Source organism: Lolium rigidum, chromosome 6, assembly GCF_022539505.1.
Source record: "Lolium rigidum isolate FL_2022 chromosome 6, APGP_CSIRO_Lrig_0.1, whole genome shotgun sequence".
Lineage (NCBI taxonomy): Eukaryota > Viridiplantae > Streptophyta > Magnoliopsida > Poales > Poaceae > Lolium > Lolium rigidum.
In genome coordinates this window covers 49,384,503-49,401,255 of record NC_061513.1, presented here as the reverse complement: position 1 = coordinate 49,401,255, position 16,753 = coordinate 49,384,503, and the positions used below count along the sequence as shown (strand labels likewise).

Here is a 16,753-nt window from a genome sequence, read left to right as displayed (position 1 = left end):
ATGTGAGTTGCTATGCATGTCCGTCTTGTCTGAAGTAAGAGAGATCTACCACCTTTATGGTTGGAGCATGCATATTGTTAGAGAAGAACATTGGGCCGCCAACTAAAGCCATGATTCATGGTGGAAGTTTCAGTTTTGGACATATATCCTCAATCTCATATGAGAATAATAATTGTTGCCACATGCTTATGCATTAAAGAGGAGTCCATTATCTGTTGTCCATGTTGTCCCGGTATGGATGTCTAAGTTGAGAATAATCAAAAGCGAGAAATCCAAAATGCGAGCTTTCTCCTTAGACCTTTGTACGAGGCGGCATGGAGGTACCCCATTGTGACACTTGGTTAAAACATGTGTATTGCGATGATCCGGTAGTCCAAGCTAATTAGGACAAGGTGCGGGCACTATTAGTATACTATGCATGAGGCTTGCAACTTGTAAGATATAATTTTCATAACTCATATGCTTTATTACTACCGTTGACAAAATTGTTTCATGTTTTCAAAATAAAAGCTCTAGCACAAATATAGCAATCGATGCTTTCCTCTTTGAAGGACCATTCTTTTTACTTTTATGTTGAGTCAGTTCACCTATCTCTCTCCACCTCGAGAAGCAAACACTTGTGTGAATTGTGCATTGATTCCTACATACTTGCATATTGCACTTATTATATTACTCTATGTTGACAATTATCCATGAGATATACATGTTATAAGTTGAAAGCAACCGCTGAAACTTAATCTTCCTTTGTGTTGCTTCAATACCTTTACTTTGATTTATTGCTTTATGAGTTAACTCTTATGCAAGACTTATTGATGCTTGTCTTGAAGTACTATTCATGAAAAGTCTTTGCTTTATGATTCACTTGTTTACTCATGTCATTACCATTGTTTTGATCGCTGCATTCATTACATATGTTTACAAATAGTATGATCAAGGTTATGATGGCATGTCACTTCAGAAATTATCTTTGTTATCGTTTTACCTGCTCGGGACGAGCAGAACTAAGCTTGGGGAGGCTGATACGTCTCCGACGTATCGATAATTTCTTATGTTCCATGCCATATTATTGATGATATCTACATGTTTTATGCACACTTTATGTCATATTCGTGCATTTTCTGGAACTAACCTATTAACAAGATGCCGAAGAGCCGATTCTTGTTTTCTGTTGTTTTTGGTTTCGAAATCCTAGTAACGAAATATTCTCGGAATTGGACGAAATCAACGCCCAGGGTCCTATTTTGCCACGAAGCTTCCAGAAGACCGAAGAGAAGACGAAGTGGGGCCACGGGGCGCCGCCACACTAGGGCGGCGCGGCCCAGGGGGGGCCGCGCAGCCCTAGCGTATGGGGCCCCCGTGACCCCTCCGACTCCGCCCTTCCGCCTACTTAAAGCCTCCGTCGCGAAACCCCCAATACCGAGAGCCACGATACGGAAAACCTTCCAGAGACGCCGCCGCCGCCAATCCCATCTCGGGGGATTCTGGAGATCTCCTCCGGCACCCTGCCGGAGAGGGGATTCATCTCCCGGAGGACTCTTCACCGCCATGGTCGCCTCCGGAGTGATGAGTGAGTAGTTCACCCCTGGACTATGGGTCCATAGCAGTAGCTAGATGGTTGTCTTCTCCTCATTGTGCTTCATTGTTGGAACTTGTGAGCTGCCTAACATGATCAAGATCATCTATCTGTAATGCTATATGTTGTGTTTGTCGGGATCCGATGGATAGAGAATACTATGTTATGTTAATTATCAAGTTATTACCTATGTGTTGTTTATGATCTTGCATGCTCTCCGTTATTAGTAGAGGCTCGGCCAAGTTTTTGCTCTTAACTCCAAGAGGGAGTATTTATGCTCGATAGTGGGTTCATGCCTCCATTGATATCCGGGACGATGTGACGTAAAGTTCTAAGGTTGTGGATTGTTGTTGCCACTAGGGATTAAACATTGATGCTATGTCTAAGGATGTAGTTGTTGATTACATTACGCACCATACTTAATGCAATTGTCTGTTGTTTTGCAACTTAATACTGGAAGGGGTTCGGATGATAACCTGAAGGTGGAATTTTTAGGCATAGATGCAGCTGGATGGCGGTCTATGTACTTTGTCGTAATGCCCAATTAAATCTCACTTGTACTTATCATGACATGTATGTGCATTGTTATGCCCTCTCTATTTGTCAATTGCCCGACCGTAATTTGTTCACCCAACATGCTTTTATCTTATGGGAGAGACACCTCTAGTGAACTGTGGACCCCGGTCCATTCTTTTATACTCGAAATACAAATCTGTCGCAATACTTGTTCTTTACTCGTTTTGTTGCAAACAATCATCTTCCACACAATACGGTTAATCCTTTGTTACAGCAAGCCGGTGAGATTGACAACCTCACTCGTTTCGTTGGGGCAAAGTACTTTGGTTGTGTTGTGCAGGTTCCACGTTGGCGCCGGAATCTCCGGTGTTGCGCCGCACTACATCCCGCCGCCATCAACCTTCAACGTGCTTCTTGGCTCCTCCTGGTTCGATAAACCTTGGTTTCTTTCTGAGGGAAAACTTGCTGCTGTGCGCATCATACCTTCCTCTTGGGGTTCCCAACGAACGTGTGAGTTACACGCCATCAAACACATGATTGAACTTTCTTCTATGAGTAGTTTGTTTTCTGATGATATCAAGATGCGTACTTATTTTGTCGCTAAATTTTTTCCTTTCTCATTAAAGGATGATGCTAAAACTTGGTATAATAATTTGCCTCCTGGTTCTATTAAAAGTCCAACTGATTTGCGTGATGTTTTCTTTCGAAAATACTTTCCCGCTAGTGCTCAACATGTTGCTTTACGTGAAAATTTATAGATTTGACCAGGGAGATGAAGAGAAATTGCCCGAGGCTTGGGCAAGATTTTGTTCTCTTATCGAGCTCGACCTCGGACATGATTTAGAAAAGAATGATCTACTTGATATATTTTATAGTGGACTAACCATCAAGTCTAGGGCATATTTGGATAGTTGTGCTCTGGTGTTTCGGAAAAGAACTCCGGACGAAGCCGAAGAATTATTGGCTAAAATAGGCCGGAATCATGATGATTGGACTACGCCCGAACCAATTCCAACGCCAATATTGAAGAAGAGGGGTTTAATTAAATTGAATGATGAAGATATGAGGGAAGCCAAGAAGTCTCTCAAGGAGAAAGGTATTAAATCTGAAGATGTGAAGAATCTACCTCCCATAGAAGATATATGTGAGATAATTCCCCCTTCATCCATGATTGAGGTAAACTCCCTTCAGCGCTTTACTAGGGAAGATATTCCGTATTCAAAACCTCCTGCTCAATGCTTAGATGAGTTTGATAATTATATTGTTAAGCAAGAAAATTTTAATATGAGAGTAGAGAATCATTTAATGGAAAATTCTCGAGCTATTGGTGAATTGCATGGTATTGTGGAGAGAACCTCCAATGATGCTAAGATGCTTGTTAAACATTTTCAAATGGTTCAAACTCAAATTGATCAACTCCCTAAAGTGCAAAATGACTTATTGCAAAATAATTCTAAAGAGAAACATGCTTATGAAGTAACAACTAGAGGTGGTGTCTCTACCCAGGATCCTCTATATCCTGAAGGGCATCCCAAAAGAATTGAACAAGATTCTCAACGCATTGAACCTAGAGCTCCTTTTAAGAAAAAGAAGAAGAAACATAAAAATGTTGTAGAATCCTCCGAACCTCGTTAATGATCCTAATAGTATTGCTATTTCCGATGCTGAAACTGAAAGTGGTAATGAACATGATAATAATAATGGTAATGATAATAATGATGTTTCTGATAAAGAAGAAGTTGAAGATGAACCTGAAAAGCGAGATAAAAATAAAAAGTACACTAAAGAAGATTTTATTGCTAAGAAACATGGTAATGAAAGGGAACCTTGGGTGCAAAAGCAAATGCCTTTTCCTGCTAAGAAACTAAAATCAAAGGAAGAAGAACACTATAATAAATTTTGTAATTGGATGAAACCTTTATTCTTGCAAATCCCTTTGATCGATGCTATTAAATTGCCTCCTTATTCAAAGTATATGAAAGATATTATTACTAACAAAAGGAAAATCCCCAATGAGGAAATTTCCACTATGCTTGATAATTACTCTTTCAATGGAAAAGTTCCAAAGAAGTTGGGCGACCCAGGTATACCTACTATTTCTTGTTCTATTAAGAATAATTATGTTAAAACTGCTCTATGTGACTTGGAAGCCGGTGTTAGTGTTATGCCTTTTTCTCTTTATAAGAGACTTTACTTAGATAAGTTGATACCTACTCGATATATCTTTGCAAATGGCTGATAAATCTACTCGCTATTCATGTTGGTATATGTGAGGATGTTCCTGTTCAAGTTACTAATAATCGCTTGATATTAACTGATTTTGTTGTGGTGGAAATGCTCGAAGATGATAATATGTCTATTATTCTTGGGAGACCTTTTCTTAACATCGCAGGGGCTGTTATTGATTGCAATAAAGGAAAGGTTACTTTCAATGTTGATGATAGGGAGCACACCGTCTATTTCCCCAAGAGGATTGAAAAAGCATGCGGAGTTAATACTATTTCTAATGTGAGAACTATCAAAATTGGAACTATCGATTGTCCTATATATGAGCCTAAAGAAGAATATCAAACTCTTGTGATTGGATCCATATCAACACAATTCAAGGTAACATGATTGATATGAGGTTTATTTCTTCTTATGCTATGTAAAATTTATTTGGTGGGAAGACTTGATCAACCTTGTTAACAAATTTATTTTATATGCATAGAGGAACTAAACAACATCTCTTTCCTCCTCCACTTATTTTACTTACTGTAGCAATACATTTGTATCTTTACTTTAATGCATTATTGTGCCAAGTTAAGTCTCTAATAGAAGGTTGATGCTAGATTTGGATTTACGCACGTAAACAGATTTCTTGCTATCACGAATTTGGGTAGGGTTCTCTGTAGGTAACTCAGAAAAATCTGCCAATTTACGTGAGTGATCCTAAGATATGTACGCAACTTTCATTAGTTTTGAGTTTTCTGATTTGAGCAACGGAACTACCTCTTAAAAATTCGTCTTTACTGGCTGTTCTGTTTTGACAGATTCTATCTCTGTTTTTTGCATTGTCTCTTGTGGACTTTAAGTGAGGCTTTCTAGACGTGGAGAGCTGTAGCTAATGTTTTATTGAGTTCTTGCAATGTGTCACTACAGGACTAAAGTGGATTAAAGTTTTTGAGTACTAACCCCTCTAATGAAGTTTATGAGAAGTTTGGTGTGGCAGAAGTTTTCAAGGGTCAAGAGAGAAGGGTGATATAATGTGATCAAGAAGAGTCAAAAGCCTAAGCTTGGGGGAGGTATACCGGCATCACTCATTCTTTGCATATTTTGGTTGCTGGGTACTTGTACATACTTGTTTAGTTTCTTTGAGTGGTTTTCTAATGAGAGGGAGATGATATTTGGGGAAGTGTCTGCTCGAAAATAGATTCTGGATCTGTTACTAAAAAAATTCGTGCACACAGACTGAACGTTATTTTGAGCTGCCAATTTTTGTGCATGTTCCCCAGGTTGTTATCTAACTTTCATTAGTTGAACACTTTTCGAGCTGAGCAGACTTAAGAATTTCTTTAAAATCGATTACTCGTATCTGCTTGTCAAGTTTTGGCAGATTTCTGCCATCTTGCTTTTCTGTGTTTCTTTTAGTTTGTCATTTCTTGTTTTTGCTTTGTTTCTTTCCCAAAACACAAAAAGACCAAAAATATTTTTGTTGTTTCTCTCCACCATTTGTTCATTTTGGTTTCTTGCATTTGTTTCGCTTTATTTGCTATTGCTAGTTTGCTATAAGAAAACCCAAAAAGATTTTGCTTTGTTCGCTTGCTTCTTTTTACTCTTGTTCTCAAATTCAAAAACACCAAAAATATTTGCTGTTCTTCTTTGATTTTGTAAAGTTCTTGATGAGTTCAATGGTCTTCGGTGGATGGAGCGTGGTTTTCATTTCATATTATCCAAGCTACACAAGTGAAAAGGCAATAATGACGATATTCGACAATCTGATTGTGGTGAGAGGCTGGTATGAACTCTATTTGTTTTCATTTTTGTACATATACTCATCCATGTGAGCATGCTTAGTTGGTTCATGTGAGGTATATGTCATTTAAGAAAGTCTAGTAGTTCATGATCTCTCATGTTTAGCTCCAATTTATTAATATGAGTAGCATGTCATGGATGTTTGCTTGCATTGTTTTATTCATAAATAGGTATGATATTGTGGTATCCTCCTCTGAATAATTTGTTTGAATTAACTTGGAACATGCTCACGCATGCATATGACTGAACAAGAGTCAATTAAGCCTCGATGATTTACATTGCTTCAGAGTTCTTGTATCACTTTTATGCCTCAGTTAATTTATTTTGCCGCAAGCATGATTATGACGATTCTTGCTCTCTTGATTTGTCGCTCCCTAGTCTTTTGCTAGCCTTCACTTGTACTGAGCGGGAACGCTGCTCGTGCTTCCAAACACATGAAAACTAAGTTATTCCAGAGTGTCCACCATAAATACCTATGCATGGCATTTCAAACCATTCCAAGTAAATTCTCATGCGCTACCTTTAAACCTTCAAAATGCTTCTCAATTTGTGTTAATGTTTCATAGCTCATGAGGAAGTATGTGGTGTTTAACTTTCAACCTTGTCATTTACTCTTGACGGACTTTCATATGGACTAGTGGCACATCCGCTTATCCAATAATTTTGCAAAAAGAGTCGGCAATGGGGTTCCCAGCCCCAATTAATCAACTTTCGCTAATAATTCTCTTCACATGTTTTGCTCTGATTCATCAGTAAGCAACTTAATTTTGCAAATAGACACTCCTCCATTGTATGTGATTGATGGAACGCACCCGAGGATTCGGTTAGCCATGGCTTGTGTAAGCAAAGGTTGGGGGGAGTGTCACCCATAATAAAACTAAAATGCGTGTGTTAACAAAAGAGAAGAGGGATGATCTACCTTGCTGGTAGAGATAACGTCCTTCATGGGAGCCGCTCTTGAAAGTCCGGTTGGCGAGGTAGTTGGTGTACCCATTACCATTCGTTGACAACAACAAACACCTCTCAAAACAATTTTGCTCCTGTTTCAAAAATGAAAAGCTCTAGCGCATGTTAATCCCTGCTTCCCTCTGCGAAGGGTCAATCTTTTACTTTTATGTTGTGTCTCCATCCTTTCTTTGAGCACTTTCTTGAGAGCACAACTGTCATTCTTAGTATAATATGCTTGTCTCAAAATATGATTGATTGTGGTATAACTTTGATGCTTTTATCTTTGACAATCACTATTTCTAGTCTTTCTATGAACTTCGAGAGGTGCCCGAGCATTTATGTTTTGCTGATCAAATATGGGCAAGCGAGATACCACTCTATCATACTCTTTTATGAACATTGCAATCCTGCTTATATACATGATTCATGATGCTTATTATTAATTGTTGGTACCTTTCCATGATTGACATAGCTATTAGATGATCTTATTTGCATGTATCTTATTATGAACTCGCCTAAGTGTTAGCCATAGCATGAGAATATTTACATCATATGAACAAATGTGTTCGTGAAAGTTCTTTTATCGCTCGGTTGTTAACCGAATTGCTTGAGGACAAGCAATAAGCTAAGCTTAGGGGAGGCGATACGTCCAAAACGTATCTACTTTCCCGAACACTTTTGCTATTGTTTTGCCTCTAATTTGTGTATTTTGGATGCAACTAACACGGACTAACGCTGTTTTCGGCGAACCGATTCGGTGTCTCGTTTTTGTGCAGAAATCCAACTTTCAGGAAAAACCTCGGAATTTATACAGAAGGCCCTATTTTCCCAGAAGACTCACGGAGCCAGAAGGGCAAGTCAGGTGGAGGCCCAAGGGCCCCACACCCTAGGGCGGCGCGGCCCTAGCGTGTGGCCCCCTCGGCCGGCCTCCGACGCCCTCCTTCGGACTACTTATCGCCTTCGACCTAAAAACGCACGGAGAGAAGTCGAAGTCGCCAGAAACCCTCCAGAACGCCGCCACATCGCGAAACTCCGTCTCGGGAGCCGAAGTCTCCGTTACGGCACTCCGCCGTGACGGGGAATTGGAGGAGATCATCGCCACCATCACCACCGACGCCTCTCCATCGACCAGCCATGTTTTCCCCATCCATGTGTGAGTAATTCCCCCGCTGTAGGCTGAAGGGGATGGTAGGGATTGGATGAGATTGGTAATGTAATAGTGTAAGATTGATAGGGCATAGTGCCTAGTGTCCGTAATTGGTACTTTGATGATATTGTTGCAACTTGTTATGCTTAATGCTTGTCACTAGGGCCCGAGTGCCATGATCTCAGATCTGAACATGTTATTATTTCATCATGATATTCATTGTTTACGGTCTTACCTGCAAGTTGTATACACATGTCGCTGTCCGGAACCAATGGCCCCGAAGTGACGAAATCGGGACAACCGGAGGGGATGGTAGTGATGTGAGGATCACATGTGTTCACGAGTGTTAATGCTTTGCTCCGGTACTCTATTAAAAGGAGTACCTTAATATCCAATAGATTCCCTTGAGGCCCGGCTGCCACCGACTGGTAGGACAAAAGATGTTGTGCAAGTTTCTCATTGCGAGCACGTACGACTATAATTGGAACACATGCCTATTGATTGCTTTGTACTTAGACACCATTTTATTATTATCCGCAAATGCCCCGCTTGATTGTTACATGAGTTTCTCTCATCCATGCAACGCCCGTTATCCGTCCCCGTGCCTACGATATTTTAATCCTGCTTGTTTACTATAATCACTACTGCTGTCTCTCGTTACTCTGCTGCTCGTTATTTCACTACTGCTATCGCTATAAAACTGTTACTACCGATAAACTCTTGCGAGCAAGTCCGTTTCCAGTGCGAGCTGAATTGACAACTCCGCTGTTAAGACTTTCAAGTATTCTTTGTCTCCCCTTGTGTCGAATCAATAAATTGGGTTTTACTACCCGCGAAGACTGCTGCGATCCCCTATACTTGTGGGTTATCAAGCCTCTTGCTTTGCGGTCTCATAAAGAGCCGATTGGATCAAATCGGTTCCCTCTTGGAGTACTAAGATCCGATCCCACAACTCTTTAGCGGAGTCGATGTCATTGACTTGATCAAGAAACTTGCGGTTGATGCCACTTCTAATCTTGTCACGTGCGGAGGCATTGAGTTGACGGTTGTAGAATTCGGTGGAGGTCAACCGAATGGGATCTTGTGGTTCCCGGCATCCATGAACAATGATCTCCCATAACTCCACACTCTGCAATTGCGAATATGAGATTCCATAGAAGATTTCCAAAAAGGAATGTGAGTTCCATCAAAATGGGGAACATTCCCACTATGGTTTATATGAGGCATGGGTGAAGTGTTTTTGGGATAGTCATGATTAACTTCATGGAAATTCCCTAGAGAGGCCGAGGCCGTACTAGGTGGAGGTCCACTAGTTAATTTCTTAAGCATGGAAGACATTTCTGTCATTTGGTTTTGTAGCTCATCCTCCTTTTTCTTCTTCTCGGCATCATATGCCAAGAGTCTAGATTTCATCTCTTTAACCGAAAGGTTAGAGTCGTCATCTAGACCCTCGAAGAGTTTATCCATCTCACTCTTAAGGCGGTGAAGCCCTTAATAAGAGTCCAGGCTCTGATACCAATTGAAAGTATAGAGATGGTAAACCTAGAGGGGGGGGGGTGAATAGGTTTCTACAAGTTTTAATTCTTTCTTTGCAATATTAGGCTTTGCGGAATATAAAGGTGAGCCTAATGCAAACTAGGTGAAGCAACCTATATGAGGATACAACTAACTCGAGCACGAAGACTCTCACAGGCAGTTAAATCACAAGTAAGGAGTTCGGTTAGAGATAACGACAGCTCCCCCATAATGTGTGCACTTGGAGAATTTGCGTTTGAATGCAAAGTGCACCATTTGTGAAACATGAGAAGCTCCCCCAATATCTTTAGGAAACAAGCATGGTATGGAGATGTGCATATCAAGATATATAAGCATAGCACACATAATCATCCTAACATAGAGTAGCACATATAATAGTCGTCCATACACATCCATACACGAATTATTGGAAGTAGCAAATGATTCTTGAAAACTCAAAGCAAATAAGCACAAGCTATATAAAATCCAAATAAAGCAACTCCCATGGCTTGTGGCAATCAAAGAACCCCATGGCCACCACATGAATTTTGGGATCTTGGAAAAATATTTATGTTAATTTACAAAATAAAATGAAATCATGTGGTGGCTTGTGGGGGCTATCGTACATGTATGCGCATATCTCTACATACATACTCCTCTTTTCACTTATCCAACTGGAAATCTCCGGCTTGCCGCCGGCGCCGTCGCCTGCACCATGCTCCGCCTCCAGAAGTGCATCCTCACCCGTCTCCTCTCTTCTCCCTCCATCTCTCCCATCTCCCCTCTCCACCGGCTCCTCTCCGCGGCCGCGGACTCGCCCGCCGTTTCCACAAGCCCTAGCTTCGCCGTCGAGGAGTACCTCGTCGACACCTGCGGCCTTACCCGAGCCCAGGCATTCAAGGCATCCGCGAAGCTATCCCACCTCAAATCCCCCTCCCAGCCGGACGCGGTCCTCGCCTTCCTCGCCGGCCTCGGCCTCGCCCCCGCCGACATCGCCGCCGTTGTCGCCAAGGACCCCAAGTTCCTCTGTGTCGGCGTGGAGAGAACCCTGGGCCCCGTTGTCGGCGGGCTCACCGGCCTCGGCATATCGCGTTCTGAGATCTCGCGCCTCGTTTCACTCGCCGGTGAAAGTTTCCGGTGCAGATCCATCGTCCCCAAGATTCGGTACTATCTGAGCCTCTTCGGATCCTCCGAGAACCTCCTGAAGGCGCTCCAGCGATGCTGCTACCTCGTCGGCAGTGACTTCAACAAGGTAGAGCCCAATGTTGCATTCTTGCCGGAGTGTGGGCTAAGTGTTTGCGACATTGCCAAGCTGTGCATCTGTAAGCCAAGGATACTGACCTCCAAACATGAGCACGTCCAGGCCATGGTTGCATGCGCTGAAGGTGTAGGTGCCCCCCGTGGATCTCGGATGTTCAGACACGCTCTGCGGGCTGTTGAACCCCTCAACAATGAGAAGATCGCCGCCAAATCTGAGTATCTGAAGACCACGTTCAGGTGGTCGGATGCTGAGGTGAAAATTGCTATGTCTAAGGCTCCAACTTTGCTGACGATTTCTAAGGACACACTACAGAGAAAATCAGAATTCCTTAGCTCCGAGGTGGGGTTGGAACCGCTGTACATTGCTCATCGGCCGGTAATCCTCGGTCTTAGCCTGGAGGGACGGCTCAAGTCCCGGTACTATGTTACCAAGTTTCTCAAGGAAAATGGATTGCTAGATCGTGGCAAAGATTACTACAATATAGTCTCGATCAGCGAGAAGGTATTCATGGATAAGTTCATAAGCCGTCACAAGGAAGCTGCACCACACCTTGCTGAGGACTATGCAACCACTTGCAGAGGGGAAGTGCCTGCTAGATTCAGATTTACATGAACCAAGAGCAGACTTTGAAGATTGGGAACTGTTCAGCCTATGGCACAGTTAAAGTTGTTTACTGTTGGTAATTCCTAGTTTCATGTCCTTTGGCTGATTGAACGATAGGTTTCTGCTATAGTATGGTTGTTATAGGTTGGCTTGGCGATTTGATTTCTGAACCCCAGTATGTTGATGTCATCATCCGCTAGAGAAGAAATCATATCCGGCAGCAATCTCTGAGAAGTCTGAATATTAGTTGTGTTCCTGACTTTGGTTTAAGATAGACTTTTGATGTGTGTGTGTGGACCAATTATCTGAAAAATCCAGAGAACCAGAAAGCAAAAGAACTGCTCTGCATCGTTTTTCATGTCAAATATCAGTATTATTTTTGAATGTAGTTTCATTCATTGTCATTCAGATATGCTTCCTTGCCAAATTTTATCTAGCATGTTCTATTTCTTCTCATCATCCTTTTTTTTGTTCTATGATATGCATGTTAGTACTACAGATGCAGATCAATCTTTAAGATTTTGCTTCGAAATATATTTATATTGTGTATGTGTTCATTTTTTTTCCTTTTGATTTCCTCCCTTTGTTCTTTTATGAGTGAGTATATTTGGTCCTAGTTCCTGCGCCTTACTAACTTGCCACTTACATATGTCATTGATTGTTAGAACTGAACAAATGGGGATGGCATGGAATTGTCTTACCATATCTCTCTACTATTCACTGCTTGCATGTGTGATATTGTATCTGTTCACAAAATTACATGTATATTTTGGCAGCAAATCTGTCGAGAAATTGTAGATTCAAATAATCGGGTTCGCAAAAAGCTGCACAGTTTAGCCCACTTAATGATGCAATTCTGTGCTATGAATGTGTTTAATGGTACAAGACGGGGTACACATCACTTGTATAGGAGGAGCAAACCTGCTCGCCCTTACAATGCAAGTTTGTGCACACTAAGACGGCAAGCTTAATTTGTGATGAGAAGTACTAGATGTTTTATCCGAGGATATTGTATCTGATTTTTTTTACTGTTGCACACTATATGTATGAGAATCAAGATAAACCTTGGAGAGTTCTGGGCATCAACAACTGCTGGCCTGATATGGCATGTAGCAGATGGATATTCCCTGATCTGCCAGAAGACCCAGTTCGTTCTGTGGTACATCTTTGTTGCAGCAACCTGTGGAAGATAGCCCATCTTTGTTGTAGCAACCTGTGGAAGATAGCCTTCTGCCAGGAAGATGCTGAAATTATCATGAATTCCCCATTGAGTGGGCAGATTGATTACTGGCCCGCTTGTCATCGGGCTAGAATCGAGATAAACCTTGGAGAGCTCTGCGTATCAACAACTGCTGGCCTCATATGGCGTGCAGCAGACAGATCCTCCCTGATTTACCAGAAGACCCAGCTTGTTCTGTGGAGTAGATCTTTGTGCAGCAACCCGTGAAAGATACCTTATGGCGGGGAGATCAGCGAAGAGCAGCAATGTAGAAAACATGGCGTTTTTGTTAACTGAACAATACTGATTGGTAGGATCAGCAAAATGGGCTGGTGCCTGATGGGTGTTAACAGCCAAGAAGTGAGAACTATTGCAAAGATAACTGCGCTGAAGCTTTTATAACTAGCCAGAAAACAATATCGTACTGATATTTTCAGAAAAGACTACTCTTACTGACATGATAAAGTTTCCTCTGTGGAATTGAGTTTCAATGCCCTTTCATTTCTTGAGTTTCGAGTGCAAGGTCGACGCATGCGACAAACACATCACAAACTCAATGCAGTGAAAGTGTGGTGTGAGTGATTTTTTTTCAATGTGTGTATGAATTGCGTGCACATGTCTTGTTCTTTCAGAAAATTCAAAATGTATACTCTGAAAAATGACCGCGCAAATGGCAAAAACTGAAGAGAATACTGGACCTGCCCTCGTTACAACACTCACTACACAGGCCATGTTTCGGAGAAAAGGAAACGAGGCCCAGACCAACCCGTTGCAACTCTACCCACGGTCACGGTCCCCTCAGCCCAAATTCTAATCCCCGGCCGTCCATCGCCACCACGCAGCCGTCGCCAAATCCAAATCCGCCGGAGCGAGAGATCGGAGAGGAGGGAGAAGAAGATGGTGCGGGTGGCGACCTACTTCGCGATGACCTTCGGCGCCTTCCTCTTCTGGGAGTCCATGGACAAGGTCCACGTCTGGATCGCCCTCCACCAGGACGAGAAGGTAAACCTAACCGCTCGCCTAATCGTTCCCCTTCCACCTCACTGAATTCGGTAGGTAGCTCGCCGCGGCAGATCTAGGTCTTCGCCGTCCGCGGTTAGCTCTGTACCCAGTCCACGTGAATCGCGGATCGGGCTAGCGAGCTTGCTGGGTCGTGCCTGAACGGATGGATGAACCGTAGATCCTGGCAGTAGGCCAGGCTTGCTTGTCCGACTGCGATGTTGAGATTTGATGAGGGGGCATTTCTCTAGTTGTGGGTCTTGCGACGCTTTTAGGACTTGGTATCATAGTTTACATCTCGATTTTTTGAAGCAGCGCTCAGTGAAATGGAACTAAAAATTATAGGGGCCATAGGAGCTGTATCTGAAGTTCTGAACATATAAGACCGTGTGAGAACTTGAGATTTACACTGTAGAAGGAGCTGTGAACCTCTTCGGTAAGCAAAAGACATTTCAATGTCTTCCATTATATATAAAAGGTTAGCGCAGTCGGAAACAATATCTATGTGTTTACTTTAGGAACTGGAAACTGTTGCACGCAATTCCACAGCTGTACGCTCTGCCTCCACAATAGTTCCTTCCAGTCTTTCCCAGCTGCAAGAATAATATATATTTAGATTTAGTCGTCCATTCCTACTGCATCGTCTCTTCACACAGTATCTTAGATGATTGTAGTTCGGCAGAGAGTCCACTCAGTCGGTCTTGCTGCTGTAAGCATTCAACAGAAACCTCACCCCTCTGAAAGTAGGCTTACAGCTTGAATATACCCATCTAGCCCGTTTTCTGCTCTGGTATTGCCTATCCTACGACTGAGTAGTGACTCGAGAAATTTGCATGATTAGTGTTGGAATTTGTTAGCAATGAATTGGTGTAGCCTCTAATCATCGAGATGACATGCGGGTTAATATTCGCTTACTTACTGACCGTTCACCCTTCTGTTATATGGAGCTCGTATTAACAGTAAATTGCCCAAGGGCAGCTTGTATCCTATATATAGACATTCAACACATCCCAGTCTTTGTTTTTTTTTTTCTGTATTTTGTTACGCTGGGATTATCAGTAATTAATAATCATAGTATATGCAGTGAACAATCATCCTGATATGAAGCTGTGCCTTTTCATAATTAATAGTATTTGTAGCATAACAGTGTGATCAACGCCTAGTACTTGTCTAGAGTCATGACTACTCTAAACAAGTCCTATGGGTTTTTTTGCTCAAGTGACTCAAGTCTACTCTTTCACTCTTGACATGGGTTTATGCTAACTATTAATTTCTCAACGGGACCTATAATCTATTTCCAAACACATTAAGTATGTTTTTCGTATGTACCTTACCTTCCCCACCCGCATCGTTATAATGTGTTAAAGATGACCCTCCATTGCCCCACAAAGGTCATATTTGGGCAATGGGGTTCTGTTGAAACTCCAGAGTTAGAAATGGAAACTGTTTGTAGTTATGTTATGTTTCCTTGAGCTCTAGACTTAGAATTATGTTTCCTACACGTGTAAGGTTTTTTTTAAGAGCATGACCGTAGGGGAAGCCCCTATGGTGTTTTCATTTCTTTTATATATTTACCAGTAGGCCAAGAAGGACCCAAAGTTACAAAAAGAGTCTAGGGAGGAAAGAAATGTACAAGAAATAGCAAATACATTGGCCTTAAATTAAGTAAAGGTGGACTGAATCCAACCTAGGAGAGGTTGCACCATCGGCTGCTTCACTCTGTATTGATGCAGGAGTAAATCACTCTGAAACCTAACCTTCCATCTGTCCAAGGACGGTGTTTTCTGTTTAAATATTTTGTCATTCCTCTCCTTCCAAATGTTCCAGGCCCTACATGTTAGGAACCATTTACTGCTAGTGAAACCCAGACAGTGGTTTTAGGTGTTCTATGTATCGTTTTCAGTGAAAACACAATCACTGCCTGTTTGGTATGACCAACATATTCACCTCACCAGCCAAATCACTACCGCTGGAAATACCGCTTGCAAAGTCCTGTACTGTTAATTAATGTGTGGAGAAATATAGTTTTAAAAGCATGTAGAAATGTACAGGAATGTGTTATGGAAGCAGCTAAAAGTTGTCTTGTTGTTTCAGCAAGAAAGGATGGAACGAGAGCTGGAGATACAGAAAATGAAAGCAGAGCTAATAGCCCAAGCAAAAGAGAGTGAATCATGATCATCTTTTGGCCAATGGCTGCGACTAGTTGCTTTGTCGTATTCTTATTTTCCGAGTGATAATGCTTGGTTGTTGTATGCTTGACACCTCCAATAAACTAAGATGTTATAACTTTCTTGAGTACAAGAGGCTATTTTCATGTTGAATCATGTCCAGTTTATAAGACAGCACAACAACTCAGCTCCATTGCCTTGGTTATGAATTGTGAGGTGTTGTTTTGAACTGCTCATGCATATTTTGTAATGAAGTTGCTTTTCTTTGATAAAAAAAATGACCGAGGGTGTTTAAAGGTGGAAATATTTCCTTGCAATATTTTATATTTTTCGTGCTGCACCATTCTAAGCAATATTTACATTACCTTCCAGCTTGGTCTCCAGTTCTGCCCATTGCCTAAATTTCAGTTTTTATTTGTTGCTTATGTTTTTTTGCATATTCGTTAACTCATGACTTTTGTTGCTTATACCATCAATTCTATGGTGTTGAAGTTTATAACCTGTAAAGATAATTAAAGGTGAGTATTGGGCTGATCAAATTTTACGGAGAGCAAGCTGGATCGTGAATTCTTGGTGAGGCCAATCAATGCAGTTATTTCTTTTGTTGGTCATTTTTAGCGGGCCTCACGAAGTAACCATCTTGTTAGCCAAATGAGTACTCCGTATATGAAATAAATACATTTAGCTACCTTGATAACATGCTGATACTGTGATTAACACATTTGTTCATCTCTGAATCTATACACGGTGAGGCTGATCCTAACAGCTCACTTCCGTACGACTGGCTCGT

General features: G+C 41.7%; 2 protein-coding genes across 2 annotated transcripts; both read left to right on the top strand.

The window, feature by feature from the left end:
• Positions 1-10,428: 10,428 nt before the first annotated feature.
• Positions 10,429-11,981, top strand: LOC124666180. Its single transcript, XM_047203529.1, has one exon. The coding sequence runs from the start codon at positions 10,429-10,431 to the stop codon at positions 11,584-11,586; it is 1,158 nt and encodes a 385-aa protein (XP_047059485.1). The 3' UTR covers positions 11,587-11,981.
• A 1,627-nt stretch (positions 11,982-13,608) lies between these two features.
• LOC124661985 lies at positions 13,609-16,096 on the top strand. The gene is made up of 2 exons (XM_047199876.1): positions 13,609-13,798; positions 15,890-16,096. The coding sequence occupies exons 1-2, from the start codon at positions 13,694-13,696 to the stop codon at positions 15,968-15,970; spliced, it is 186 nt and encodes a 61-aa protein (XP_047055832.1). The 5' UTR covers positions 13,609-13,693; the 3' UTR covers positions 15,971-16,096.
• Positions 16,097-16,753: the final 657 nt, after the last annotated feature.

What these genes read in the sequence shown, in the direction of transcription:
- LOC124661985 (XM_047199876.1), top strand. Translation starts at nt 13,694, where the DNA reads ATGGTGCGGGTGGCGACCTACTTCGCGATGACCTTCGGCGCCTTCCTC. An exon ending in CCCTCCACCAGGACGAGAAG is followed by an intron (nt 13,799 to 15,889) that starts GTAAACCTAACC and finishes TTGTTGTTTCAG; the next exon opens with CAAGAAAGGATGGAACGAGA.
- LOC124666180 (XM_047203529.1), top strand. Translation starts at nt 10,429, where the DNA reads ATGCTCCGCCTCCAGAAGTGCATCCTCACCCGTCTCCTCTCTTCTCCC.